This window comes from Mandrillus leucophaeus, unplaced genomic scaffold, assembly GCF_000951045.1.
Source record: "Mandrillus leucophaeus isolate KB7577 unplaced genomic scaffold, Mleu.le_1.0 Scaffold1011, whole genome shotgun sequence".
Taxonomy (NCBI): Eukaryota; Metazoa; Chordata; class Mammalia; order Primates; family Cercopithecidae; genus Mandrillus; species Mandrillus leucophaeus.
The window spans coordinates 47,174-66,859 of NW_012098222.1; the positions used below are offsets into that span (position 1 = coordinate 47,174).

Sequence of the window (19,686 nt, forward strand, 5' to 3'; positions counted from 1 at the left end):
ACTATGGTATTGTAAATTGCCAGTTTATACACAATATTCCAACCTGTAGAGCTAAACACAGAACCTGTATATCAACTAATATACAGCTAAACACAGAACCTGTATATTAACTAATGGGCTTGAAACTAGTCAATAAGACTAAAACTTGATTTTACTGAATTATGTAAGTCAGTTTACAGTGTTATGTTTTCCTGGAATTTGATATAAAAATTGATTTAGAGCCCACTAAAAATGTAATTATTTATGTTTGTCAAAAATTGTGAAATATGCTTAGATGATTAGTTAAAGCCTAAACCTGAAGAGAGAAAATCTAACTAAACTTAAATTGGTTGAATTTACAAAATTGGCCTTTTTATCCCCATTTTAACCCCACCAATGTCAACTTCTTTGTATCATTACACTATAAAATTTCCAGTATAATTTTTGAAATAGCATCTCTGTTGGTTCCCTTAATCTAAAAGGTTTTCACAAAGTTTAAGAACAACCTTAAATATTACTGGAACAAAAACAGACATGTAGACCAATGGAACAAAATAGAAAGCCCCAGAATAAATCCATGCATTTATAGTCAGCTGATGTTCGACAAAGGTGCCAAGAATCCAAGATGGGGAAAGGACAGTCTCTTCAATAAACAATACTGGGGAAACTGAATATCTACTTGTGGAAGAATGAAATTGCAACCTTTTTCACCCATATACAAAAATCATCTCAAAGTAAATGCTTAACTGTGAAACCTGAAACTGGAAAACTACTAGAAGAAAACATAGGTGAAAATCTTCTTGACATTGGTCTGGGACAAGATATTTTTGGATATGACTGAAAAACATAAGCAACAAAAGAAAAAGTAGACAAATGATACTGTATCAAACTAAAATGCTTTTGCACAGCAAAGGAAACATTTATAGAGTAAAGAGACAACCTACAGAACGGGAGAAAATATCTACAAAGCATACATTTGATAATAGGTTAATAGATTTTTTTTTAAAAAGGAACTCAGACAACACAATAGCAAGAGAACAAGTTACTTCTCTAGAAAATGGGCAAAGAACCTGACAAGGTATTTCCCAAAAGAAGACACACAAATGGCTGAGAGGTATATGAGAAAATGCTAAACATCATTAATCATCAGGGAAAAGCAAGTTAAAACCATAGAGATATCCTCACACCTGTTAGGATGGTCATTAACACAAAGACAAAAGAAGAGTTGGTGAGGATGCAGAGAAAAGGGATCCCCCTTGTACACTGTTGGTGTGAATGTAAATTAGTAGTTATTGTGGAAAACAGCACTGATTCCTCAAAAAAATAAAAATAGAACTACCATATGATTTGGAGATTCCACTTCTGGGTATATATCCAAAGGAAATGAAATCTGCACTCCCATGTTCACTGCAGCATTATTCCTAATACCCAAGCTATGGAGTCCATGTAAATGTCATCTATGGATGAATGGATAAAGGACATGTGGTATGTATAAATAAAGGCATACTCTTCAGCCTTAGAGGATATCCTGTCACTTGAGATAATATGGATGAATCTGGAGAACATTGTGCTAGGTGGAATAAACCAGGCACAGAAAAACAAATACTGCATGTCTCACTTATTCGTGGAATCTAAAAATGTCAAATTCATAGAAGCAGAGAGTAGAGTGGTTACCAGGGTTACCAGGGACTGGGGGGACAAAAGTGGGGGGATTGTGGAGATGTTGGTTTTTACTTTATTATTATTTTTTTTAGATGGAGGTTTCTTCTTGTTGCCCAGGCTGGAGTGCAATGGTGCAATCTTGGCTCACTGCAACCTCTGCCTTCCGGGTTCAAGCGATTCTTCTGCCTCAGCCTCCGGAGTAGCTGGGATTACAGGTGTATGCCACCGCACCCGGCTAATGTTTTGTATTTTTAGTAGAGATAGGGCTTCACCATGTGATCCACCTGCCTCAGCCTCCCAAAGTGCTGGGATTACAGGTGTGAGCCACTGTGCCCAGCCTGAGATGTTGATTAAAGGATGCAAAATTTCAATTAGACAGGAAGAATAAGTTCAGGAAATTTATTGTACAACATAGTGACCATAGTTAATGATAATGTATACTTGAAAATTGCTGAGAGAGTAGATTTTAAAAGTTCTCACCACAAAAATATGTGGAGCAATGAATATGTTAATTAGCTTGATTTAGCCATTTCACAATGCTTATATACATCAAAACATCATATTGTACATCATAAATATATCGATTTTTATGTTAATTTAAAAATTTAAAAAGATCAGCCTTAAATAAAACAAAAGTACTCTGACATTCTAAAATTAAAGACTGTTTCTATTTTGAGAGATATAAACTGGCGAAGCAAAAATAAAGAAATCCAAATACTAGGAAAACGAGGGAAAATATGCTCAACCTTCCATAGTTCTTTTTTCCTGCTTTCTTTCCTTCCTTATCCTCTCCCTGTCTCCTACCCTTCCTCCTCTCCTCTTTCCTTTCTCCTTCCCTTCTTTCAGTCTTGGGGCTAATATTTTTAAATGCTAACAATTGTTAATATGTATTAATAGCAATATGTATCTTGTTCTTGTACTTTATCTATATTTACACGTCTTTAGAAAGGGAGAAATAAAAAGGAAAATGTTATTACCTCGCCTCCTTTACAGCTAGTCGCTACGATGTTTTCAAGATCTTGAGCCATCCACTCATTTACTTCCTTGGTGAAAACCACCATCTCACTGATTTCAAGTTTAAGATTTTTAGTTAAAATATTTTCAAAAAATCAAGCCCAATATAATTAGCCCTCTTCTGATAGTAAACTTAGCATAAAACTTACTGTAGAGTGGGGACATTATGATCATCAATCATGATTCTACTGACCCTATTATGCAAGTGTTTAGGATCATAAGCTCTTTCACCTAAAATAAATAATATGTATGTCATATCTCTATAGGGAATAATAGGATAAACGATGAAGTTATGAATAAATTAACATATCTTATTGGAATTCCTTATCTATCTTCAAAAAGAGCTTTCCAAGTTGCTCCTGCCACTCTAAAATAAACACAAGGGTCTCAAAAACGTAAGGATGGTAGTGGTTTATCCATCTCATGTAACCTAAACTCAACTTATTTTTGTTTAATAGGTATAATTTTTAACTTTCTAGCAGACCATTCATTATATTATTGCAGGGTAGTTAGAAACCACACAAGAGGCAAATGTAGCTGACCAAAATTATTGCCCCCTGAAAATGTCTATTGAGTATACAGGTAGAGGAAAAAATCAAGAGAGACAGAGTATTAATCTGGGTTACAACCTATTTTCCACAGAGTTTTTTGCTTTTTTCCCATCTAGGGCTCTGCTCTCATCACAGCCCACTGCTGGTGGGGCACAGGACTCATTTGTTAAATTGTCTATGTCCTCATAACACAATCTGGCAGGAAAAACAGAAAGATTTTCCTAAACCTAATATCGCTAGAACAGATCTTCACGAAAATGGTTTGCTTCCACTCCAGCCTCACTGGTCCTGCCAAAAGCCTCCTCCTTCACAGGGAACTTTGTGCTGCTGGGCTAACTCCTTCTACTAAATGGGGCCAGTCCAAGATGGGGATTTTTAAATTCATTCCTTGCCACCACCAAATACTTACGATTAAATGCAAGGTAAAAAGCATAATCATCTTCTTACATACAGTAAACTGTTTTCTATCTACAGTAGCAAAATATAGAGTAATGTACATACTGCATAGATTGTAGACTCGATAGTGGTTTGGATGTTTCTTATCTAGAAACCACACGACTTCCTAAAAAAGACAAACATATATCTTACATATTTACATGGCACCAACATAAGCTATTTCCTAGGGGGAACCTAAAATGGTTATTGCTTTCATTAATTTGTCTCTCACTAGCATCTTCTAGGGGAGATATAGGGAATACAAGGTATGCAAATTTCAAGTTCTAATCCACTGTGATTTTTCAAATAGTCCACAAAGTGTGTTTGGCTACTCAGATGAATCTCTTGTAAATACACACTGTTTAAGCTATCAGATAAGGAAATTAGCTGGTTAACTAACTTTAAGTAATTTGTTCTAAATCATTAATTCACAGTTAATGTGGTTCTTGTTTAAATCTAATTCATATTGGAGTTCTTATTTAAATTTAATTACGGATAGATACATCGTTATAGAGTGATCTGCATATTACAGTCTACCTAAGCACTATGTAAACAAATAAATGCAAAAAGCATACAGTGTTATTGTGTGTATGCATGATAGAAAAATATAAACATATCAAATTTTAAATAACTGGTAACAATATGGAGACTGTTTTGGCTCATCTGTTCTCTTATTTTTTAAAATGAAGATATATGTGTGCCTATGAGTGTGTGTGTATATATATATGTATATATATGTGTAACCTTTAAAATGAAAAACAAATAGTAGTTATTATTTAAAATACAGTTAATACCACTATATGAATCCAACTTTCAGTAAATGTACCTTTCTGAAACATATACACACATAAGTATATATCTCTGTGCAACAACAAAAATGACACAAAATCTTAAAACTGATTAGTATGTTACCCTCAGAGCAATGTTTACTGGCTTAATATTGAGAAAAATAAAATTAAGGCATCAAAATCATCCATTTATTCAACTAGCTATCTCTGTTAGGAAGAAATAATAAGTCAAAAAGATGAACACTCTGAATCTACATAGTGGGGGAGGCAAGGATAAACAGTTTTATATACTTCAGAATTCATGGAATTTCTTACATAAAATTCATATGGGTTTAGAAATCACATATAAAAACCACAAATGTCTATGAGATATTTAAGCAAATTTTAATCAATTCTTTGGATGAGGAAGAACTGAAAGTGTTGAATCAATGGAAGATCAATAGGCTTAGGTTTGACTTCATAAAAATCTGAAATTTCAGCTTAAAAATGCTATAATGAATAACAGGGGAAGCGATTTTTCAGAAAAATGGAGTGAATGAGGACTATGCCTAGTATGATAAATTAATAATTCATTAACAACAACTTAAATATTACTCACCTGATAGTGTCACGCCAAGGACATAAACAATCCATAAAAGAGAAAATCTAACTGATTAACAACCTACATAAATATTCAGTGTCACCAATAAAGAAGTCAAAACAATGACATGCCATTTGCATCCATGAAATTAACCCTTTCCCTTTTAATGAGAAAATCCAATGTTGGCAAAATAAGGCATGAAATTAAAAACTTTGATTTATTGTTGATACAAGAATACAATTGCTCTTGGATTTGGCAATATATATTAAGAACCCTAAAAATATTCATACTCTTAGCTAGGTAATGTCACTCCTAGCAATCTATATGGAAAAAGCCTTATGTGCAAAGATGTCTGTTACTGTATTATTGATTATAGTGACACTTAAATGTCCAACATTAGAGGTTAATCACAGAACTAATGAAATATCATGCAACCATTAGAATACAGTCCTGTCCTTCGTTTCACTTTATTTTATTTTATTTTATTTTGAGATGGAGTTTCACTCTTGTTGCCCAGGCTGGAGTGTAATGGTGCGATATCAGCTCACTGCAACCTCTGCCTCCCAGGTTCAAGCAATTCTCCTGCCTCAGCCTCCTGAGTAGCTGGGATTATAGGCGCCTGCCACCACATCTGGCTAATTTTTTGTATTTTTAGTAGAGACGGGGTTTCACCATGTTAGCCAGGCTAGTTTTGAACTCCTAACCTCAAATGATCCACCCTCCTCAGCCTCCCAAAGTGCTGGGATTACAGGCGTGAGCCACCACGCCAGCCCCTGTCCTTCATTCTCTCAACAAGTATCTCACAGTGGTAATTTGTGTGTAGCCTTCCTTAGTATACATATATAGAAAAACAGTCAATATTTGCTTTTTCATGGGAAAACAAATATACCTGGATGGTTAAGCTTTAGGGATTTTTCTGAATCCACTTCCTAGTTCTCTCAATGTCTAAAAAATTACATATATATAATTTTTGTAATCATATAATATATAATTTTTATAATCATATATATATATCAACTCAATATTTAGATGATTTACTGCTGTGTTTTCTGATCTAAGTAGTTTACTGAAGACTCTAAATACCTCTTATCCAAATTAGGTGAAAAAGGACATAAAGAATCTAGAAAAAATTTCAACTCTGCTAAGAATCTACATTTTTCTGGTCACAATCTGTCACCAGATGGACAGTTTCTGTTTTCAGCCAGAATAAAGCGATTCAATTCTACCAAGAACAGAAATTAAAAGATGGTTAAGAAGATTGTAGGAATGTAGGTAATTGCATATCTGATTTTTCTCAATAGCTCAGCCTTTGCATGGGCTCACTAAGTTTATAATTTCTGAAACTCTTCCTTGTGATGCAAAAGTAGAAAATGCTATCTACTCCACAAGGCCAGGTGTGGTGGCTCACACCTGTAATCCCAAGCCTTCTTGCAACAAACTCCACCTCCGGGTTTTCCTAAATCTACCAAACTCTTCTCTCTGCCTATCTTAGTACATTCCTTGATTTGGAGGCAAAGGTATACTTCTGTACTTGCATGAGGTGGTAGCAGTGGCCAAACGTGTTGATGCTTCCACCATAGTGCTTGTCTCTCCACTAACTCTATGGGTCCTGCGTCTCTAAAGTTTCTGCTACTTCAAGGCAGCATCTGACATTTCCCCACTAGTCAATTTACCACTTATGAAACTGTAATGTCTGCTTTGCATATTCGCTGCTGTTCAAAATGTAACCCTGCAACTTTATTCCCTTTTAAGAATAAAGGGGAATCACATGACTGTTCAGCATCCTCTCAGGAGTTAAGTATGCCTGGATTTGAATCTTCTCCCTTTTAGTCAAAATTGATTTAATACACTTTGTAGATGGTTCTCAAATATGACAGAGACACTCCCAGTGCAGGATATGCTGTTATCATTGAACATGCAATCACTGAAGTGCTCCATGGCCTGATTCCCAGCCTGCCCAGTAGCTGAACTAGTAGCTTAGATTTGGGGCTGCACTCTGGCAAAGTTGAAAGACTAAATATTAATATGGATGGTAGATTTGCTTTTTGGGTGGTTTATGATTTGTGGAATTTATTAAAAACACGTGATTACCTCCTTTTTGGATACTCTGATTAAAAGTGGTAAAGGAATCAATGACTTATTAGTACTTTGTCAATGCCCCAAGGAGATAACAGTTTAATAACTGATAGAAACCAAGAGTCTAGAGATCACCCCAGAAGGAAACAGTCATGTCTTTGTTTTGATTTACATGCTAAAAGTTTTTGGCTTTTTAAATACACCCCAGCTAATATTAAGTGTTGCCAAATTTGTATTAGTCACCACCAAATCTACTAAAAGAAAATAGGCTCAATTTAGACATGCTATAATTAACTCACAGTTATTAGCTTAACCTGCTTTAAAAAACAGTATTAGCAATCAAGAGATGTTTTACCCATAAAGATGGAATTTGAAAATTTTGGGATGGCTGCCCTCAAGTGCCATGACCCATCCGGTGAGCCCTAGTCACGTTACTCCATGACTGTGCCCATTAGGAGCAACAAAAAGTAATTCCACCTCCAATAAATAGTTTGAAACAATTTTCAAAATTGGCCAAGGGAGTGGTAGAGTCATGTCTTAGCCGAGAATAGCATAACCTGGGTGAGATGTGGTTCAGACCCTTCTCTTCAAGGTTTTTAGGTCTTTACAAATGTACTTTTATACAATTGCTGAAGTCTTGAGTCTCTGACTATATATTAGTTATTTCTTGTGAACTATCTGCATGTATAAAAATGCTTCCCTGCCTGAGAATAAGGTAGAATCATTCCATCAGTGGTCTCAATTCTTCACCTTTTCCTGAATCCAAGCCCTCGTATTTCACCTCGTAGTACCCTTTCACTCTAATTTTGTGTTCCATTATGTGAGCTGATTTGGCCACTGGGATGCCACAAAGGAGAGGCCTGCAAAAGCACTGGCAAGATTCCACTCTAGCTCTTTTCTTTTGCCATTACCATGAAACATATCCATCATATTCATCCGGATGGAGGATGAAGATGAGTTGAGCAGATAGGAGTTACCCAAGGCACTTAAGCTAAGGTAATTGTAGGCCAGCTGACAAAGACATTTCAAGGAAAGAAAACTACATATCACTCATGAACACAGATGAAAAGTTCTACATAAAATATTAGCAAACAGAATCTAGTGTTATATAAAAAAGATAATACGTTAAGACCAAAAGGAATTTATTCCAAAAATAAAAAAGGTTAGTTTAACATTTGAAAATCTCATTAATGGAATAACAGAAAAACATTTTGATTACCTTGATAGATGCAGAAAAAATATCTGATATATTCAATACCAATTCATGATTCAAAACTTTTAGCAAACTAGAAATAAATGGACTGTGTTAATCTAGTAAGGAATGACTACAAAAGCCTATAGCAAACATCATTTCAAATAGTGAAGCATGAAATTCTTTCCACCCAAGTTTAGGAACAGGGCAAGGCTGCCTCCTCTTACCACTTCTATTCAATATTACAGTGAAAGTACTAGGTAATTCAATAAAGAAAGAAAATAGTATAAAAAGTGGGAAGAAAGTAGTAACTTTATATGATTATATACATTTAAAAAATCCCAGGGAATCTACACATTCATTATTAAAATGAATGTGTGAATTTATGAAGGATGCTAGATGTAAAGTCAACATACAAGGCCAGGTGTGGTGGCTCACACCTGTAATCCCAGCACTTTGGGAGGCTGAGGTGGAAGGACTCTTTGAATACAGGAGCTCAAGACCAGCCTGGGTCAATGAGACCAGAGAGACTCCTTCTGTACAAAAATTAACTAAAAAACATTAGCCAAGTGTGGTGATGTCTGCTTATAGTCCCAGCTATGTGGGAGACTGAGGTGGGAGAATTGCTTGAGCCCAGGTGCCACTGCACTGGTGGCACCTGTGGTGACAGAGCAAGGCCCTGTCTTAAGACAAACAAATAAACAATAGTCAATATGCAAAAATTAGTTACGTTCCTATATACCAATAGCAAATATTAAGAAAATGAAGATCTTCAAATATCATTTAAAATAGCATAAAAACTTATCAACTACGTAGAAATAAAACTAACAAAAGATGTGTAAAACCTGTACACTACAAACACTGCTAAAAGAAATCAAAGAAGATGTCAGTAGAGAGATGTATTATGTTCATGAGTTGGAAATCTCAGTATTTTTAGATGTCAGTTCTCTCCAAATTAAGCTATGTAGTCAATGCCCAAGTCAAAATACTAACAGGGTGTGTGGGGGGTGGGGAGTGGGGGATGGAGGGAGCGTTGAGTGGAGGTGTGTGTATGTAAATTGCCAAGATGATTCTAAAATTTATATGGAAATTCAAAAAATCTAGGAAAGCCAAGATAGTTTTTAAACAAAGAAGTATACAGTTGGAGGACTTATACACAAGTTTTCAAGAGTCACTACAAAGCCATAATAATTAAAACTGTGATCTGGACTTAAGTACAGACAGTCATAATGAAAGGACGAAAAGCCCAGAAACAGACCTACACATATATGTGCATGTTATTTGCAATAAACACACCTCTGCAATTCATTGGGGGAAATTATGCTTTTTACAATAAATGGTACAGGAGGAATTGATAGCTATGTGAAAAACATGAACCTTGATACTTTATATCTTTACAACAATTAATTGGAGGTCAGTCATAGACCAAAATATTGATAGAGGTGTTAGTTACATGTACATGTACTTACGTATAATATCAAGATAAACGCTTGATTAGTGCAACCTACTATATGTGTTATACCTCAATAAAAATGTGGTTATATATGCATGCATGTATAATGTATACTTACATCAGGCATATGTATATACAGATAATTTTATATATCTTTTTTACTTCAACTTTTATTTTAGATTCAGGGGTACGTGCACAGGATGTGCAAGTTTTTTACATAGGTAAATGTGTGCCATGGTGGTTTACTGCACAGATCATCCCATCCCTAGGCATTAAGCCCAGCATCCATTAGCTGTTCTTCCTGATGCTCTCCTTCCTCCATCCCCTCCCTCCCGACAGGCCCCAGTGTGTGTTATTCCCCACCGTGTGCCCATGTGTTCTCATTGTCAGCTCCCACATATAAGTGAGAACATGCGGTGTTTGGTTTTCTGTTCCTGTGTTAGTTTGCTGAGGATAACAACTTCCAGCTCCATTCATGTCCCTGCAAAGGATGCAATCTTGTTCCTTTTTATGGCTGCACAGTTTTCTATGGGTGTTTATGTACCACATTTTCTTTTTGTTGTTGTTTTATAAGTGTTAAATACTCTTTATTTGATATTACACAGAAACCACACAAAATGCCTTTGAATCAGTAAAAGGAATCATCTTAAATACAGGGCATTCTAATTAGATTGGCATAGTTAAGGCCAAAAATACAAAGTAGACATTGCTACCTTATCCTCAACCCTTGCCTGTAAAAGGCAAATAAACACAAAATACAGGTGAATCTTGCTTGGTTCTGAGACAGTGAAGAAATTTCCCCAGTATTTAAATATATTCACATAACCAGTCATATAAATCTAAATATAAAGCAATATAAATATAAAACCAATCTCCAATAAGTTTTAAGATGGTACTCACCATCTTTGTGAAAAGTTGAACATTATTAACAAAGTCTAATCATATCTTTAGAAGGGGTAAGCAGTGATAGCATTTACTGAATTGGAATCACTATTAATATTCAAGAACCAGACTTACTCATTTAACCACAAGCCAGTCTTAGTTTTAAATCAGGACTGCCCAACAAAATATTCTGACAGTCATTCATAATCTGAATTCTGGTGTATGAGGTCTACTAAATTATGGTACACATAAAAAGTCATGAGACATTTCTGTTTTGTAATATAAGGCAGTGGCCAATTATTACTCACTTGTAGCTTTTTTGAGATAAGCTATCAAGTCTGCCCTTTCTGCCTTCTTCTTAATGCTGGCAAAGATCATTTTTGTTCCAGGAATGTACTTCCTGGGATTCTCCAAATACTCTGTCAGTGTATCCTCTCCCCAGGTGATGCCTTTCTTCTTACCAGTGTCTATGTAAGAGAATCCAATGGCCTGACCTGTCTTCCACCTGAAGAGACCATGGAGATTAGGCCCAGTCTTGTGCTTGTCTCCCTTTTCCACAGTGTGGCACTAGGCACACTTCTGAACAAAAATCTTCTTACCTTTCTCAACATCACCCATATTTAATTCTCTCTTTCATCGCTGGCGCTACAAAGGTTCCCACTCAGAAGCCAGATGTCCCACTCTTATGTACCATATTTTCTTTATTCAATCTATCATTGACTGGCATTTAGGTTGATTCCATGTCTTTGCTATTGTGAATACTGCTGCAATGAACATATGTGTGCATGCATGTATCCTTATAAGACAATGATTTATATTCCTTTGAGTATATACTCCATAATGGGATTGCTGGGTCAGATGGTATTTCTGCCTCTAGGTCTTTGAGGAATTGCCACACTGTCTTCCAAATGGGTTGAACTAATTTACACACCCACCAACAGTGTAAAAGCATTCTTTTTTCTCCGCAACCTTCCCAGCATCTGTTGTTTTTTGGCTTTTTAATATAGCCATTCTGACTGGCATGAGATGGTATCTCATTGTGGTTTTGTTTGCATTTCTTTAATGATCAGTGATGTTGAGCTTTTTTTTCATATTTTTGTTGACTGCATGCATGTCTCTTTGGGGAAGTGTCTGTTCAGATCCTTTGCCTGATCCTTTGTCTGTTCAGATCCTTTTTAAAGGGGTTGTTTTTTTCTTGTAAATTTAAGTTCCTCATAGACTCAGAACGAGGTATTACCAGCGAAGGCTGCGAAACAGCAAAGATGGCAGCCAGCTCCTTCCTTTGGAAGCTCCAACCCAGGGGGATACTGACCTATAGCCAGCCCACACACACCTGCAGGAGGTGGCTGGAGACCTCTGTTGCGCGTTCTCACCCAGTTAGGAGGCATGGGATCAGGGACCCCTCCAAAGAAGCAGTCTGGTTGCTTTGGGGTAGAGCAGGTGTGCCGCATTGTGGGGGATACTTCCTCCTGCAGCCCACCTGTATTCTCCAAAGCCAGCAGGTTGGAGTGGCTGAGTTGGTCAAACTGCAGAGATGGCAGCTGCCCCTCCGGCCAGGAGCTCCATTTCAGGGAGAGATCAAAGCTCTGTCCATAGAACCATTGCTGGAGTGGTTAAAGCCCCACAGGGATTCCTGCCCAGTGAGGAGGAATGAATTGGGGTCCTGCTTAAAGAAGCAGCCTGGTCACGATCTGGCAAGCCAGCTGTGCTGTGTTGTGGGGAACTCTTCCTTGTCCAGACTGTATTCTCCATAGCTGGCAGGCTGGAGTGGCTGAGTCTATGAACCACAGTGATGCCGGCTGCCTCTCACCACCTCCCCGGGAACTCAGACCCATCTGAGGTGGATTCCAGGCTGCTGCTTTTGGCAGGCTAGGATTCCAAGCCAGTGGGTCTTAACTTGTGAGGTGCCATGGAAATGGGGCCTGTAGAATGACGCTGCCTGGCTCCCTGGATTCAGCCCCCTTCCCAGAGATACATATGGACAGATTTCCCACTGTGCTGAAGATCCCGGGTGCTAGAGTGTGTCAAACTCCTGGGTTTCTGTGTGTGCCTGAGCAGCCGATGTGCGCGACTCCATACAGTTCTGTGTATCAGACCCAAGCCCCTGGTGGCATAGGCTCACAAGGGGATCTCCTGATCCATGGCTTGCAAAGATCCATGGGAGAAACAGTTTCCTGGGCAGGATTGCACAATCCCTCGCTGCTTCCCTTGGCTGGGAGTGGGGGTTCCTTTGGCTCCATGCTGCCCCTGGCTGGGCCATCGCACCCTCTCCCCGCTTTTCTTCGTTCTCCATTGGCCGACCTGTTCATTCAGTCAGTCCCAACGTGAGAACCTGGATATCTCAGTTGAAGGTGCTGAATTCCCTCGCCGCTTTTCATTCCTCTTTGTGAGTGCTGCAGACTGCAGTTGCTTCTAATTGGCCATCTTGCATCACTCTAAACATTTCTTTTTCAGCTCAGTTCTTAATTCCTATAGTCCCTCGTTTATCACCAGTTTCTTGACAAAATAATCTGTCCACGTTCTCCAGTCATGGGATGATGACTTAGGCCGGGGGATCCAGGACATTTTCTGGGAAGCAGCTGAACTTGCAGCCCTGCCCTGTTGGGAACTGAGCTAACGCACCGCAGAGAGGCGCTGTCCTGTTGGGAACTGAGGTAACCCACCGCAGAGAGGCGCTGTCCTGTTGGGAACTGAGCTAACACACCGCAGAGGGGTACTGTCCTATTCGGAACTGAGCTAACGCACCGCAGAGAGGCGCTGTCCTGTTGGGAACTGAGGTAACGCACCGCAGAGAGGCGCTGTCCTGTTGGGAACTGAGCTAACACACCGCAGAGGGGTACTGTCCTATTCGGAACTGAGCTAACACACCGCAGAGAGCTACTGTCCTGTTGGGAACTGAGCTAACGCACCGCAGAGAGCTACTGTCCTGTTCGGAACTGAACTAACACACTGCAGAGAGCTACTCCTTCCATCTCTCAGCAACTGATGCCGGCCCTCGATAATTATACTTTTATTGAGGTATAATAAGTATTGTAAATTACATAAAATTAAACAATGATCCTTTCAGCTGGCATTTCACAGTAAACAGCATTATATGTTTGAAATTAATTTAGTCATCCACAGAGCCTAAACCAGTATGCCCTCACTATAATTTAGGATCTCAACCTAAGAATACCCATTTTGGTTATAGCATCCCCATCTTTCTTCCCTATGGCAGACTATCAAAAAAGGCCACAATTCTTTATAATTCCTTTCATCAATAATTCGAGTTTATTTTCTACTCCTTGAATCCAGACTGGTACTGTAATTTGCATTGTCCAGTAAAATAGGGTAGAAGTAATATATAATTTTGAGCCTGGGCCTTAAGAGGATTTGCATTGCTTTGTTGCCGCTCCAGGGACTCTTGCCTCTGCCATCATGTGAACAGGACTGAAGTAGCCTACTGGAGAATGAGAAACCACTTGGGGCCATTCAGCCAAGTCAGGTTATTTTCTTTCCTTTCATTTAAAAAATCTGTTTCCTTCATTCTTTAAAAATATTTTTACTTGACACATAACACTTGTTCATATTTAGAAGGTAGAGAGGGATATCTCAATACCTATATACAACATGTAATGATCAAATCAGGATAATCAGCATATCTATCACCTCAAATATTTATCATTGTTTGTGTTGGGAACACTCAACATCCTCTCTATTTAAAAATATACAATAAATTATTGTTAACTGTACTCACCCTACAGCACTAGAGAACACCAGAACTTAGTTCTATCTGTAAGCTTAAATCTGATATTTCTTTGTTGATTTTCTGTCTGGATGATCTGTCCCGTGGTAAGAGTGAGGTGTTAAAGGCCCCAACTGTTACTGCATTGAAGTCTATCTTTCCCTTTAGATCTAATAATATTTGCCTTGTTTATCTGAATGCTCTAGTGTTGGGTACATATATATTTACAATTATTATATCTTATTGCTAAGTTGATCCCTTTATTATCAAATGACCTTCTTTGTCTCTTCATACAGTTTGACTTAAAGTCTGTTTTACCTGATAAGTATGGCTACCTCTACTCGCTTTTGGTTTCTGTTTGGCTGAAATAATTTCTTCTATCCCTTCGCTTTCAGTCTATATGAACCTTTATAGGTAAAGTTAGTTTATTGTAGGCAGTATACAGTTGGGTCTTTTTTTTTTAAATTTTGGCAGCCAACTCTATATCTTTTAATTGGGAATTTGATCTGTTTATATTACATTCAAGGTTACTATTAATAGATGAGGCTTTATCCTGTCATTTTGTTCAATTTTTTTCTGGTTGTTTTGTATATCCTTTGTTCTTTTCTTCCCCTATTTTTTTTTTTTTTAAATCTTTGTGGTTTGGTCATTTTCTGTAGTGATAAAGTTTGATTCCTTTCTCTTTCTCATGTGCATATCTGTGCTACCAGTGAGTTTTATACTTTTGTGTGTTTTCACAATGGTAATCATCCTCTTGCTTCCAGATGTAGAACCAACCACCTTAAGCAGTACTTATAAGGCCAGTTTAGTGGTGATGAATTCCTTCAGTTTTTGCTTGTCTAGGAAATACTTTATTTCTCCCTCATTTCTAGGGAATAGCTCTGCTGGGTATAGTGTTCTTGGTTGACAGTTTTGTTTATTTTTTTCCTTCAGTACTTTGAATATATCATCCCATCTCATTGTCTACTGACCTGTAAAGTTTCCACTGGGAAATCTACTGTTAATCAAATGGAGATTCCCTTATATGTGACTTGATGCTTTTTTCTTGCTGTTTTTAATATTTCCTTTCTTTTTTGGATACAGTCTTGCTCTGTCACCCAGGCTGTAGTGCGGTGGTGTGATCTTGGCCCACTGTAACCTCCACCTCCTGGGTTTAAGCAATTCTTGTGGTTCAGCCCCCCCAAGTAACTGGAAGTACAGGTTCATGCCACCACACCCAGCTAATTTTTTGTATTATTAGTGGAAATGGGGTTTCTTCATGTTGGTCATGCTCATCTTGAACTCCTGGCCTCAAGTGATTTACCCGCCTCAGCCTCCCGAAGTGCTGGGATTACAGGTGTGAGCCACCACACCTGACGAATATTCCCTCTTTTTGACTTTTGACAGTTCGACTATTATGCACCTCAGAGAAGAACTTTTTGAGTTGAATCTATTTGAGAACCTTTGAGCTTCCTAGATTTTGGCCATATCTCTCCCATGTCTGTTTTTAAACCTCTTGATTGTACTTTTTTTTTTTTTTTTTTTTGAGATAGGGTCTCGCTCTGCCACCAAGGCTGGAGTGCAGTGGCACAATCTTGGCTCACTGCAACCTCCACCTCCTGGGTTCAAGCAATTCTCATGTCTCAGCCTCCCAAGTAGCTTGGATTGCAGGCATGCGCCACCAAACCCAACTAATTTTTTTATCTTTTAGAGACAGGATTTTGTCATGTTAATCAGGCTTGTCTTGAACTCCTGGCCTCAAGTGATCCACTGCCTTGGCCTCCCAAAGTGCTGGGATAACAGGTGTGAACCACTGCACCTGGACTCTTGATGGTATTTTTATTTTATTCCTTAAATTCTTCAGCTCCAAAATCTCTGTCTGGTTTTTAATGACATATATATATCCTTGTTGAATTTCTCATAAGATCATAAATTGTTTTTCTAATTTCATTGATTTGTCTATCTGTATTCTCTGTATCTCATAGAGTTTCCTTAAGATCATTATTTTGAATTTCTTAGCCATTTGATATACTCTTAAAATTTAGGGTCTGTTCATGGGGAATTATTGTGTTTCTTTGGAGGTGTAATGTTTCCTTGCTTTTTATGTTTCTTGGGGCCCTAAATTGATTTTTGCACATCTACGGGAACAGTTGCCTCTTCCAATGTTAGAGAGCTTTCATAAAGAAATACTTTTTCCAATAGTTGTCCCCTATAGTGTTCATTGAGCAGGGTGCTTTGACTTTGGTTCTGGGTGGGTGCAGTAATATAGTCTTCATGCGACTTTTTTGGCTATAATCAGCATTCAGTGGTGTCTGTGAGTGCCTCAGTGGTCTGATGGTGAGTGTTTGTGGAGACAGTGGTATGGTTTTTCTTGGTGTGGGAGCCATCATTCAGATGAGTTCTCAGGCCCTAAGCATATGCATGCTAAGTGCAGTGGCTTTGCTAGTTGTGGCATATTGCCACCAGCAGGGTGGGCACCAGGCAGGCCAGTCCTCAGTGCCTTAGAAGTGCATGCAGCATATGGTGGCTCTGCTGGTGAAGGGGGTGGAGCTGTTAGCAGCAGTGAGTGCCAGATGGGATGGGCCTTGGACCTTGGGGGGTGCATGTAGCATGTAGTGGTTCTGTCAGTTAAGGGTAACCAAGTCATTTTAGACTAGTCAGTCCTCAGATGACCCAGTAGCTGCCCATAGATACATGAATGAGCTTAGTTGAGACAGGAAATCCTTTCTGCAGTCACCTGAATTGGACAGTTAAGCCCATCCCAAATTCACAAACCATAGTATCATGAGCCAGATAAATAGTTGCTGTTATAAGCCAGTAAGTTTTGGGGTGGTTTGTAACCACTGGCACAATTGTAACTGGTATTAATCCATTATGATTTTTTTTTTTACTTGAAAGAGTACATTTTTAAAAGAATACTGCCGTATCTGGGTCAATAATAAACTCATGACTACACAGTCTACATTCACTGAGAAATGAGTATTTGTCAGATAAAGGCCCTTTCCTCAATTAGATTTCTATAGAAAGACTGCCTTCCAGAAGATGGCAATGACATAGCGATAATACGTTCTGAAAATCAAAACCATCACTATTACAAACATTATTATAGATTTCCTATAACATACAAAAAATAATTTATTCATGATCACACTCCATTTTCACAGAAAAAAAAAACTTTTAAGATTGAGGTTAACAGAAAAGAGCTAATACTCAGGATAATCAAATAACATATTAAATGATCCAACATAATGACAATTAAACTGGCATGGCGTTCTTAAGACTCCACTAGTACTAACCGTATGCCATGTACTTATGTTGGCCTCAGTATGAAGCTCTCCCTGTTCTTAGAATTTATTTCTTATCTTAAATACCAGAGAAAATCCAAGAGTTCTGGGCACCAGTGATGGTGGGAACTCCCAAGGTGCTTTGCAGCCCTCTGACTCAGAAAACCTGAGATCTACCAAGCATTGACCTCATTCTCTGGGGTTCTAGGATGCGAAGAGGTCTCTCTGGGATCCTTGAGACTCAGAATAACTACTAGAGCTTAATAAATTGAAACTCAAACGGAGTCGGCTGAAAATCCATTCAAGTTCCTATGCTGCAACCGAGTAGTCCTGAAATGAGAAGACATGCAGCCCTTCCATTGCCAGGGCTAAACCACAAATATGTCACACTATCACAGTGGCATATATCCTCATGAATAAAGAATATTTTGAATGAATGTGTCTTACATGAGGCAAAAAAAAAATACAATTACAAGAAAAAGTGAAGTAATACAAGTAAATCAACAGTTAAGTGTCACAAACCTGTAACATAAGTGAGGTCTAGGTCAAATCCATCCCTTGTGTATCGCCTTTTGTTTTCTGAAACCTGAGAGTTTAAAATCATCATTAGTTTGTGAAACATTCATCAACATAAAAATAAAAACATTATACAGTATAGATATCAACCCTTGCCAATGGGTCCCAAAACACAAAATATTTTTTCTGAATCATAAGCATGTTTTGCCACTTACCAGCCTTCTCATCAGCTTTTCAAGTTGTCTTTTTTGATGAATCAATTGAAAAATTCTTATCACAATAACAAGTCGTAGAAGTCGAACTAAATGTGTTCATCTAACAATAAATTTAAAAGATCGATGTTTCCTTCAGAAACAGAATTTTATCAATATAAACTATATCTAGAGCAGCAGTTGTTAACCAGAGGCAATTTTCCCCCCTCTCCCCAATTACCTACCTTGAGGATATTTGGCAATGTCTGGAGGCATTTCGGTTTTCCCAACTGATATGTGTGTGTGTGTGTGTGTGTGTGTGTGTGTGTGTGTGTGTGTGTGTGTGTTACTTACATCTAGTGGATAGAGGCCAGGAATTTTGCTAAACAGCCTGCAGTTAATGTAACTGCTCACCACCCTCTCATGACAAAGATCTGGCCCAAAATGTCAGTAATGCTGAGGTTGAGAAATTCTGGTCTAGAGAAATAGTGATACAACAGGCTCTTCGCATTTGTTAATTTAATTTTGGGATTTAAGACTAGCATTTTCAATTTTTCCACATCAAAACAAATTGATTATTCTTGTTCATCTTTGTTATTCCCACGAGTAACAGAGGTTCACTACAGCTGCTAATGCACATCAGGCAGGCAACAGATTGCGATACTTCCAAAGTGTGCTAGCTGGTGTCTCTCCTACCATCAGAAACACTGAAGAAGGGAACTGATGGTCTGGACTAGTGCTTCTCTGATTTGGGCACACGTAAATAAGAGCCATCTGGAAAAGCTTGTTAAGCTGCAGATTGCTGGGTCCCAGAGATACTGATTCAGTGGGTCCAAGGTGGGGCCTAAAGTATTTTTCTTCTTATATTTCTAGCAAGCTCTCAAGTGATGCTGAGGTTTCTAGTCAGAGGACCACATTGGCTAAGGTTATTTTCAAATAACTCCAAAAGCCTATCACTTAACATGCTTAGTTGGGGCCTGAGCTGTAGTCCAGGGAAGCTAGGATACAAAAAGAAATCAGCTATTTGACCCATGAACAAGCTTAGGAAGCCACCATCTACATCCCAGTATACATTTGCTCTTTCATTTTCCTCATTGTCACAATAAAAAAAGAAGAAAAAAGTCACCAGGTCCTCATACACTCTTTAGTTTCCTAACCCTAACAGTTCCTCTTTGCCTAAGCTTTCTTTGTGTCTACCACAACTATACTGCAAAACTCTACCATTCTGTTGCCACACGTGTCATCTCCTAGTTTCTGTTCTGTTCGCTATTTTTTAGAAACTCATGATTGAAGTCACTCAAATTTTGCATATGCTCAAATAAATTCCCTCTTGGCTGTAGGAAAAATCCAGACAGAACATTATGTGTAAGGGATTTGTAG

General features: G+C 38.2%; 1 protein-coding gene across 1 annotated transcript in view; it reads right to left on the reverse strand.

Moving 5' to 3' along the window:
- Positions 1–400: 400 nt before the first annotated feature.
- Positions 401–19,686, reverse strand: part of LOC105536452 (phosphatidylinositol 3,4,5-trisphosphate 3-phosphatase TPTE2-like) — a 40,046-nt gene continuing 20,760 nt past the window's right edge. The window contains 5 exon segments of the mRNA XM_011975864.1: positions 401–454; positions 2,619–2,706; positions 2,805–2,886; positions 3,708–3,768; positions 17,314–17,384. Of these exon segments, the coding sequence (XP_011831254.1) occupies positions 401–454; positions 2,619–2,706; positions 2,805–2,886; positions 3,708–3,768; positions 17,314–17,384 (356 nt within the window).